At 35.0% G+C, this 12,038-nt stretch overlaps 1 protein-coding gene across 9 annotated transcripts in view; it reads right to left on the reverse strand.

Annotated features, from left to right (window-relative positions):
* LOC124424119 (semaphorin-2A) overlaps nt 1-12,038 on the reverse strand; it is a 367,461-nt gene that overhangs the window by 33,880 nt on the left and 321,543 nt on the right. For all 9 annotated transcript variants that reach the window (XM_046962710.1, XM_046962709.1, XM_046962708.1 and 6 more), the window contains one exon: nt 3,663-3,750. In XM_046962710.1, the coding sequence (XP_046818666.1) occupies nt 3,663-3,750 (88 nt within the window). The remainder of the gene's footprint in view (nt 1-3,662; nt 3,751-12,038) is intronic.

Genomic DNA, 12,038 nt, shown 5'->3' on the forward strand with positions numbered 1-12,038 from the left:
AAAAAAGTGTTTTCCTCTTTTGGCCCAGAGAATTCTTATTGGAATTCGATATTCTAGGTTGGTAGGTAGGTAAGTAGGTATATAGAAAATAAAAGAGGAAAAGGGACACGAAAAGATATAACTCGCTGGCATATCTACTACATGTGTAAACCTACACACAAAGATAAATTGTGATACCTGGATAACTAAATATAAGAGAGATGACGATACAAAATATAAGCACGTGGAAGACAGCCAAGAAAGCAGGAAACGTTAAAATCGAAGTACCCCGGTTTTCCTTAGAAAATGCAATTTATCGTAACCACGTTTCACCTCCCAACTCCCTCCCTCCCTCCCACCTCCATCTCTTTTCTCTCTCTCTCTCTCTCTCTCTCTCTCTCTCTCTCTCTACCTATTTCTATCTCTTCTTTTCCTTCCTGAATCGTCGTCCCTTTCGTTCCATCTCTTTCTATCTGTATCTCTCTCGCTCTTATCTCGTTAGAAAAACTAAAAGTTCCTTTAAAGACAAAAGCTTTCATCCGTTCGCGTTTTTTCTTTCTTGTCGACGTCATTACCATAAGCTTCGGAGGTTCCCCTTTTCGACGTTCCCCTTTTCTCTCTTTCTATCTCTCTCTTTACTCTTTCTCTCTCTCTCTCTCTCTCTCTCTCTCTCTCTCTCTCTCTCTCTTTCTCTCATTCTCTTAGTAACTTTCTTTTGATATTTACAGCACGAATTTTTCGCATCGCCCGACGAGAAAGTTGCATATTTATTTTATCGTCTTTTTCAACGACTCCACTCTGGTTTACTATTCAAGGAAGGGATAACGTTCGAGATGCTTCATCCGATTTGAGGAAAGAAGGATTTTCTCCTTCCTTTCAACGTTGGTCGTAGAAAAATGATCAAAATCGTGAAACTTGTATTCAACTTGCATCTCTCTCTCTCTCTCTCCTTTTGCATTTACATTATATATATATATATATATATATATATATATATATATTTATATTTGTATAGTAATTAATGGTATGAATATCATAATTAAGTTGAATGTTCCTTCGCTAATATAAATTTTAGAAGAGAAAGAAAATTCAAAAGATACTTTTATGGATCTTCGCGTACAATGTAATTTAATGTTTTAGCAATAAATAAAAAATTTTTTTCATATAGATCAAGTGATCTTAATTCTAATATTAATCCCATCCATTGCATTCTTCTCGACAAAGTAACGACTTGACCCTTTTGAGAAGTCACTTTATATCTTTTTCACTTCACGAGCAATTTACGCTGACGTAATTCGACGAACATCCAATATATTATACGATAGACTCAATTCCTTCTTTGAGCAACGTTCCTACATCCATTCTGCGTTAGGAAAAGTCGATACCACTCGAGACACACTCTATCTTATCATTACTTCATGATACGGGATCGATTTTCAAACGAGAGAGAGAGAGAGAGAGAGAGATAAAAAGAATATAATGAACCTATTATTCGTACTCATTTAAAAGCAATACTAAGAAAACGACTTAAAGAAAAATTTAAGTAAAAGAAAATAAGAACGACAAAAAATTATATAATCTAGAACATCGATCATTTTCATTATTAACGTCCTTCAAGAAAATTTTCCTTTCAAACATAATGAAGGAAAATAAGAAAAGAAAAAGGAAAACTGATTAATGTGAAAACATCGTCGTTTAACCAAGAGTGAGAGAGAGAGAGAGAGCAGATCGATGACGAATCTGCAAACGTATCATTATCATTAAACATAAAAAAATGATAGGATAGGTGGAGTAAGGATATATATTTGTTAAGGATTGTAAAGAAAAATCGATTAAATCGAATGAAAACGAAATTACGAAGGGTCTCCCTTTTTTTGAGGGACGTTAATAAAGACATAGACATTTGTTGATCTAAGATAAAAGTTGGTCTATCTCATTGTTAACGTTATATTACGATAAATTTTATTTTCGTTGATTCGCTTCCAAATATCCTTTCTCCATTGCCATTCCATTTGCCATTTCGACGTCCATTTGCTAACGTATTTCTTTTGTTACCACGCTTCGATCTCTTCCTCGACTCCTCCCTCTCTCTTCTTCTTTCATACCCCAATACCTCTTCCATACTCCGTCCTAGTCCATCCCCCACCCCTCTTCTACAATTTCTTCTTCACCCTTTAACTCGGTAAATGCCGAGCAGAATGTTACGCAGTTTCGGTAATGGAGAATCCTCATTGAGAGCAGTGTCCTCGGAGTAGCTAGAGGCATCTTCAAATCTCCTATACTCTTCTTCTTCTCTTTCATCTTCTCTCTTCTTCTCTTCTTCTTTTCAACCGAAAGATAGAAGAATCCGAGTGGACTCGTGCCAAACACGATCACCACCATTTCATGACCTCTCTCTCTCTCTCTCTCTCATGAGTATCATCTACTTTTTCTTTCTCGACGACGAGAAATTATCATTATATCTTTCCCTCCGTGATCTTCTATCTCCGTCGTTATCGTACGTTTCTAATACTCTTTTTATCGTCATCGAACTTTATCAAATGAGAAATCCGTTTCTTTTTTCTTTTTCTCTTTTTCTTTTTCTTTTTTTTTTTTTTTTTTTGATTTGACATCTAATCCATATCAATACGGATACATGTTAAATATCAAGGATCTTCTTCATTGTTTTCATTTGATAAAATAAATTATTAAATAAAATTTACAAATTTACAAATAGTATTAAACTTTATAATATTTATTCGTGAATTTATTTAAAATGTTAAAGGATTGTAAATTTGATATTTACTAATATTATCCATAGAATTCATTCAGTATCATTTAACAAGCACACGTTCATTTATCTATACGATCGATATCATGTGTGCTTGAACAATTTATACATAATTCGGTCCTCGAAATAAGTATCAGCACGTTCGAATGTCATCTACAGTTGCCATCGTTTTCATACGATGGGATCTCATATATACGTTTTTGATAGAGGGAATTAAAAAAAAAAAAAAAAAGAAAAAGAAAAAAAAAAGAAAAAAAAAGGAAATGTTGGTTTTGTACGTAGAGGGGGATTATATCAAAACGAAACTATAAAACGTTTTGGGTTTTGAACGATGAAACGAAATGAACTGATTGACGGTAAATGATCAAAGTAATATTTGGAAAGCTTTTGCGTGTTTGTAGATACGCATGTGAGCATACGTGTATTTATTGAGAGTATAATCGATCGTAGGTAAATCGATTCTGACCAGACGTATAATATCGCTTGAGGTAATTTGGCGTTTTAACGTGATTAATCAAGTAGATATATCTCGACTTTATACCAACGATATTAACCGTTTAACGTTAAAACCCTTGCTTGTTGTCGATGATCAAAATTGCTTAATGGTGGATACAAAAAACGAAAAAGAAAAAAAAAACAAGAAAAAATAAAAAAAAAAACAAAACAAAACAAAAGAGAAATATGAAAACACGTGAACACACATACACGTATGTATTTCATTTGGATATCAAGAACGTAACGAACGGATTTTGACCCTGTAGATTTTTTCATTTCACGCGATTGCCTCGAACATTGTTGAGGAGAAATAAAAGTTGAAAAAAAAGAAAAAAGAAAAAAAGAAAAAAAGAAAGAGAGAGAGAGAGAGAGAAAAAGATAACATCGACTAAAAGAAAAGAATAAAAGTTTTACTTACATCGCGCCAACGTAAAGAGCATCCCTTTTACTATCCAGATAGAGTGTCCTGTAGTAGAGCATACCACAGCTGAATTCTCGTACGTGTTCTGAAAGCAAAAAAACAAAGAAAAAGAGAAAATAATGGTTTGAAGAATAAAATGATTAAATTTGACGGCTGTAAAAGGAACGACCGTAGTAAAAATTCATTTTCTCGAATGCTCCGTTCGGACGGATGATGGATAAAAGGGGGTGTAGGTAGACAAGGGAGGAAGATGAAATCGCTAGATTTTCATTAGGACTTTAACAATAACGTTGTAGAGGAGAGAGACTGTCTCGGCCTGTCTCGAATGTAAAACTCGTTACGAGAGTTGACTCTTGAACTGACCGAAATGCAAAGCGCACTCGTTGCCGACTCGACGTGAATTTCTTTCTTTTCTTTCTTTCTTTCTTTCTTTCTTCTTCTTTTTATCTTTTACTTACCACCGATCGGTTCGAGTTAACTTTCGAACTATCGAACGAGAGGATTCGACGAGGAAAGGAAAAAAAAAAAAAAAACAGAAAAGAAGATGAAGATAAAAACGTGATCAAGTGAACAACGGTAATTTGATCAGAAAAAAAAGAAAAAAAAAAAAAAACAAAAGAAACGAAAGGGGAAAAAAAATCATTAATAACCGATTTCTTCATTATTCATGATTACGAGCAATGAAATGCATCATGAGTTCTAAGACCATCCCTTAGACATTATCGAGACGACAGTAGCACGAGTCAGCCCTTAGCTTTCCAACCATCCAATCTCTCATTTTCTCTCTCTCTCTCTCTCTTTCTCTTTCTTTCTCTCTCTGTCTTTCTATCCTTCTCTTTTTAGCTTTCTCTCAAAGCCGACACTGATCTGCTTAACATATGAAAGAACGCCGCCCCTTTCTAAATACACTCATTCCACTCTAGACTAACAGAGCGCGAACAATACTATATTTTATACGGTATCAGAAGGGGCTGACGTCGAATGAAAGGGGTTGTTCTCCCATACCATGGAAGAAGAGAGAGATAGTACGTCTATCTCTCTTGTATTCCCACGTCTCTCTATCTATCTATCCTTCTCTTACTCGTTACTCCCTGCAACTATTGTCCCATCCTCCACTTTTCTTCCTTCTCTCTCTCTCTCTCTCTCTCTCTCTCTCTCTCTCTCTCTCTCTCTTTCTATCTTTAGCAGACGCACGAATCGCAAAAAGCCGATCTCGCGCTTTATCTACCTTCGAAAGGGTGCCATTGCATCGTCTCTCTCATTCTCTCTCTCTCTCTCTCTCTCTCTCTCTCTCTCTCTATCGTTCCCTTTAATATCAGACTTATTCAAAACGACGTGCTGTCACGGCTCGTTAGATAGGCCCACGCGATATGGTTAAAGTGTTTTTTTTTCAAGGGTATACGAAGAAAGATTTATATATAGGTATTTATCTTTACAATGAATCCGACGCGTCGCGAATTATACTCATTCGATTTCATTTCCTTACGATGGAGTACACGTGTACATTATTTTATTTAAGTATACTTGGTCGTGATTTAATTAACGAAAAATATCATAACTTACGATAATAAAGGAGAGAACGGAGAATAATATTCGTTCTCTTTTTTTTTCTTTTTTTTTTTTTCTTTCTTTTTTCTTCCACATGTAATTAAATTTTTTTTCTTTTTTTTTTTACATTTCCGTACGCTTTAGTTATACCGCATTATTATATTCGTGAGATAGGTTCACGACGAGTATATTCATATGAATTAAATTCAAACGAGTACGAACGTTCATTAGAAATATATTCAAAAAAAAAAAAAGAAAAAAAAAAAAAAAAAAAAAAAAAGAAAAAAAAGGAAAAGGAAAGAGGGAGAGAGAGAGAGAGAGAGAGAAAAAGAGAGAAAGGAAAGAAAAAGACGCGAAAGTCTCATGCGAATAGCAAAATGAAAAGAAAAAAAGAAAAAAGAAAGAAAAAAAAAAAAAAAGAAAAAAAAAGTAAAATCTGGGTCAGTCAAATATCATTCAACCAAACGCACCGAGATTTCTGTAACGAAATAAGTGTTGAGGAGAAATAAAAATAAAATAAAAACGAAAGATAGGACAAACTAAAAAAGTAAATGAAAAAGAAAAAAAAAAAGAAAAAAGAAAAAAGAAAAAAGAAAACAAAAGTAGAGAAAAAAAAGAAGAAAGAGACAGAGATAAACAAAGAGAAACTAAAAAGTGAAATACCGCTCTTTTTTTTTTTTTTTTTTTTTTATTTTGTTTCTTTCAACGATGCGTCCAGAATTCGTTTTCCATGCGAATCTGCGATATTTGTCGCGATCGAGTGCTCGCAATGCGTTCTATTTGAAAATCGTTAACACGTATTCGCGTAAAGCGAGCAAAGTCACGCGCGAGCGCATGCGAATATAATAATACAAGCTCTCTCGTGGTTCAATATGTCGATCGTTGTCTATGTGTCTATACATTACGACGCTCTAAAAACGGATGAACAATCGAACGAACGAACGAAGTATAAATATATATATATATATATATATAAAACTACATAACTATACAATGGGCTTTACGTTCAGCCAGCGTAGTCGACGAATCGCGTATAATAACGATCATTTAGTAACGCCGTATCGGAGATACAAGAGTACCTCGTGCTCTAATTACTTTTCATTTTAATTACCCTCTTCTGGATTCGTTCAATGAGCCGACTGTACCTACTACATGTGTACGTGCTTGGAGCAATATAAAAAAAAAAAAAAAAAAAAAAAAAAAAAAAAAAAAGAGATTTCTACAGATTCAAATGGATAATACGAGATGAGAAAGAAATTGTTGTCTCTTTTAACGATCTTGTCTCTGCGATTGATCGAGAGAATTTCCACTTTAATTTCGATTATCGACGAGAGCATATCAATCGAGAAATTTGTTTTTCCAATTTCCTTCCTTTCTCCATTGGATTATTGACACAGTTTCCAACGTTTCACGATCAATCCTATTTATGCTTGTAAAATTTATAAAAAGCGGAAAATACTTTTGTTCCTTTTTTATTAACTAAAAGTGAAAAAATACAAAAAAGAAAAAGAAGAAAAGCGAATGAATACAATGATTTATTTGTAAAATATAATAAAAAATATTCGCGAACAGGTAAAACTACGAAAACTTATTCGAGTACGAAATCCTTTGATTTAAAAAGAAAATGAGAAGTGATAAGAGGAAAGGGAAAAGCAAAAGAAAAATATATCGTCGACAGTGGTTTAAAAAATTTTAAAGAAAAGAAACAAGAAAAGAGATAAGATTATGAGCGGTGAAATAATGGGAGCTTGAATTAAATTCAAATTTTATGAAGCTTTGAAAGGAGAATAGAGAAAAGTGAGAAAACCCGAGAGAGAGAGAGAGAGAGAGAGAGAGAGAAAGAGACTGAGAAAGGATTCGAGAAGTGGATTTTTTAAAACTTATTTCACTCATTCGAACACCTCGATTAACGTTTCTTTTTTTTTTTTTTATTCTCATACTCTAGAGACCATCCTTATTCGTTGTCTATTAATAAATCGATCTGCGAATATGTACAAAGGTACACAGACATATACATTTACACACATATACGTTGAAAGTCAATGGACGAGGATTACGAGCAACCGCACGAGGAATAAAATTCTACTCTCTCGAGTATGCGAATCGCACGATATACATATATCTGCGGTCTACTAAAATTCGAGTTTACCTTCTCCAAGGGAGAGCCGCCGGTTCCGATCTATTTTAAATGAACCTCAACGAAGATTATATTCGAACGATGCTCGTAAAATGGATTTCGATGCTACGAAATAGAATATTTATTCTGAATCATCCCTTTGTGACTACGTGATACTTAACAAATCGTTCAAAAGATTTTTTTGAATCTTTATATTTTAATAACGACGACGTAATTATTATTTGTTATTCTATAAAATTCAAAATAATAATAATAATAATAATAATCTATTAAACATTCCTAACAGTATAAAGAAAAAAAAAAAAAAAAAAAGAAAAAAAGAAAAATATATTCTTTCATTTAGAATAAATTTTGTTGACCTTCGAAAGTGTCGTTCTTATCATTATTAATATTATTCGTTTTCGTTTTCTTTATTCTTTTCAATGGATCAATGTCTATACTAAAATAAATGAAGAAAGTTGACCACGTAGGAAGGGAAATGTTCGCTTAAAAGGATGCATGTGCATCACCTTTGTGTTTCGCGTGATACAGTTACGTACGACGACACATCACAGTCCTGATAGACGACCCGTCAAGAGACAAGGCACATCGTCTTGGACAGAGTCCTACTTGCAGCTTAGAGTCCTTACGCGGACGTGCACCATCTATCACGCGAATAGTTTGACTAATGCTCGCGGAATGCACCAGAGAATGTAACTATGTCTACGTCTACATATATCTGCATATATATACGAAACTTAATCACCCGTGTCACCGAAAATTCTCGATCATAGATAACAACTTTATCATTCCGTAAAATCATGATTAATAAAGTTTTTAAGAGAAATTACAAATAAATTATATTTAAATACAAAATGACAGCTTTGCTTATTGATCAGTGTTCAAACAATAAAATAAAAAAAAAAAAAAAAAAAAAAAAAAAAAAGAAAAAACGAAAAAGAAAAAAAAGGCAAATGGGCCAGAACAATAAATAAAAGGATAAGAGAAAGCTCAGTAATACATATATAATATATATATATATGCATATACAAGTATTATTCCACTTGATTTCGATGCAAGCAAAGATGCTTACAACTTTATCGGACGATTAAAAGCATCTTGTTATCTTAAAAAAACAGTCGGTGTTTGGGCACGTTTCTCCAGTAAGATCTCAGAGATGGATCATGGTTAAAACGCGTCGACGATGAGAACAAGGACGACCCACTTTGAGCTTGCTAAATCCGCGATAATCCAGGGTCAACGAAGACAGAACATAGGAAGAGAGAGAGAGAGAGAGAGAGAGAGAGAGAGAGAGAGAGAGAGAGAGAGAGAGAGAGAGAGAGAGAGAAAGAGAAAGAGGGAGAGAGAGAGAGAGAACATATATTTCTCTACGGCATGTACAATATATTCTATCCCTTTCGCTCGTATCTCCTTCGTAATACGTGTTTATGTGCATCGCCTTATCGGCAGGCACGATGGATGCGATCGATTCGATTAAATCTCTCTCTCTCTCTCTCTCTCTCTCTCTCTCTCTGTCTCTCTCTGTCCTATACAGGTACCATTTGGAGCCTTTAAAAAACGAGGACGTAGCGCAACGAAGTTGCAATTGAATAAAGTTACGCTTTATGGTGGTGACGGTGGTCCCTCACACGGCTTGCTCGCCCTCGCACAATGCCAGATTAGGTGGCCGATCATTTTTTACATTCGCTTGGCTTCGTTCCAAGGGCACCCAATGCCGACGTAACTTACTAACGTGCATAGAGGGTTCTGAGCATATGGCTGGCGAAGATTACGAGGGCACCATAGCCGTGTCCAATTTTCCAACGTTATTATTATTTTAATCCCTAGAGTCGACCATGGTAGTCGTACCACCCTTTCACTTTTTTTCTCCAACTCACAATCAGATGCTTTACCTGTATAATATATATGTATATATATATGAAAGGCAGGTGTGATGTTGAAATGTTTTTTTTCATTTTTTTTTTCTTCTTCTTTTATTATTTTTGTTCCTTTTTTCTTTTTTCTGTTTTGTTATTGCCAGGACGAATCTGCAATATTTTAAACTTTGATATTAATATCTTCTGGATCTTTATAGAAGCAAAACTTTTAATGTACTTGAATCGTTTGAAGTTAGAAACACAATAATGAAAGAGAGAGAGAGAGAGAGAGAGAGAGAGAGAGAGAGAGAGAGAGAGACGGTACAAACATGGTAGACGTTGTAACGGAGACGTCAAACTTCGGTGAAATTCATTCCCGTAGGACCGCAAGCATTAGAAACTGCAAGACAATGGTCGGAAAGAATGAAAAGAGCAAAAAAGGCTTGCTGGGAATATCAGTACTCTCGAGGGATACTGATTTGCTATCACTTTTCAACCAAGATACGATGATCGCGTGGGATATGGCCCAGCTGACGAGTTCCTAGGACCTTCTATCTCATTTAATGCGTGTTTCCTCCTCTATTCTCATCTCTCTCTCTCTCTCTCTCTCTCTCTCTCTCTCTCTCTCTCTCTCTCTCTTTCTCTCCTGCTTTCTCTAATGGAGACTTTCCCAAGAGAGTCGAAACGGAACTGGTCACGTATCTTCTCCCGATTCTGTGGTTTAATGGTAGAAGAACGATTTCTACATTTCTATTAAGAGAGAACGTGCTTTTAAATTCTTTCCTTTTGACGATGATATTCTAGAAAAAATATTTATAAGAAACTCGATATCAGAATGATAACTTTAATGGTAAGAAATAACATGAGGTAAGGAAAAAAAAAAAGAAAGAAAAAAAAAGAAAAAAAAAAAGAAAAATAAAAATAAATCAATTCGATCGATAAGAATTTTTCGATTACACGAGTCAGCAACTTTATATATCAAATCGTGCGCAAATAAAATGTTAGACTACCGATATTGCTTTCAAAAAGTATGTAAATAAAGTTTCCACGAATAGGGGAATAAAGTTTCCATTCGAATGAATGCGCATGCATATTAGAACGCGAACAATTTCTAAATCGAAGGAGTATAGCTAAATCGTTGGAAAATTGCTATAATTTTCTAACCCACGATCCCCTTCACTAGTTTCATTTATTTTCTTACTTCGGTAAAATCTGAAATTATATATTTAATCAATGTATATATATATATAGAGTACAAGTAAAATGTGCAAAGTAAATGATTCCGCGAGTGAATTGAATAAAAGAGGAAAAGAAATAACTAAAAAAAAAAGAAAAAAAAAAAGAAAAAGAAAAAAGAAAGAAGGAAAATGCCTCAAGAAAGGAAATGGGCAACAACAGTAACACAGAGATAAACCTGCAAATAATACGAGCAAATACCGAAAGAATTGGTAAAGACAAAGAGGAACGGTAGAAAAAAAAAAACATAGGAAAAAGAAGGGAAAATGAAAGACAGAGATAGAAAGTGAAACGTATGTTGGCGCTATATAGGAAGGAAAGCAAAAAGAGAAAAGGGAAGGAAAGTTAGGAAGGAGAAGTGGTAGAAAGAAAGCAGAAACGGCGATGGTGAAAGTGAGAAAATACAGGCGTGGAATTTAAGAGGAGGAGGTAAAGAAACGTGGACAAAGAGAAACGAGGAAACAATACGGACAAACACGGTGTACGAAAAAAGGTTGGATTTCAGAAGATAAGAGAGAGTGAAAGAGAAATAGAAGGAGAGAGAGAGAGAGAGAGAGAGAGAGAGAGAGAGAGAGAGAGTGGGGGATGGATAGAAAGATGGAAAAGCCGAGAGAAAGTGAAACGCGTGACCAACCACCGTCGGGGAGGGTTGGCAAAGAAATGAAGGGAAGGTAAAGAGGGAGCAGAGATGAAATGGGCCAGAGAGCGTGGCTGGTGCCGCGGCGTACCGCTACGTCACTCCTTTCTCATTAATCAACCCCCTTAAACCACCCCTGCCTGCTGCCCTTTCCATCCCTTCTCTTCTCTTCTCTCTCATTTCTCTATTTATTTGCCTATACATCTCTCTCTCTCTCTCTCTCTCTCTCTCTCTATCCCTCCCAAACCCCTCTCTCTTTTTCGTATTTTCCAGACTTTCATCCAGACAACGAAAATTCGATTATCAAATATTTTAATCGAGATAATAGTTCTACGATTTTAAGATATTACATCGTTTAGGCTAACAGGCCAACACCTTTCTCCTTCCTCCTCCCTCACTCTCTCTCTTTCTGTCTATCTCTCTCTCTCTCTCTCTGTCCCTCAATCTCGTTGGTGGTTTTCACTCGATAAATCTGCGAATAAGTTAGAGCACTTTGCATGTAGAATGTATATCGTCTGATCGAAGCTAACTTGTTCAACGAAGGTTACCAGCAAGAGGCGTGTTGAGACATTAAATATTGTTTAGCAAGAGTGATCCGGGTCTCTCGTGTTGCGTGCCAGTTCCACGTTGACGTGGCCAACGTGGAAGAGGGTGCCAGTTCGAAGGTTAAAGTTTAAAGATCCATCGGCTGCGTGTTCAACGAGGGATGAAGAGTTACTTTTAAATTAGATAAACGACGATTGCGTGAATTAACGACAAAGGTAAAAGATTACATACGAAGTTGAAGATTAATTATTAACGAGATTTTTTTTTTTTTTCTTTTTTTTAAGAATATCAAATGATTCTTACAAAATTTGTGCAGTTAAATTTAATTAATCAAAAGAAAAAACAAAACAAAAAAAGAAAAAAATGAAAAAGAAAGGAAAAAAAGTGATGACAATAATAAACTAAACTAATTA

This window comes from Vespa crabro, chromosome 5 (genome assembly GCF_910589235.1).
Source record: "Vespa crabro chromosome 5, iyVesCrab1.2, whole genome shotgun sequence".
Lineage (NCBI taxonomy): Eukaryota > Metazoa > Arthropoda > Insecta > Hymenoptera > Vespidae > Vespa > Vespa crabro.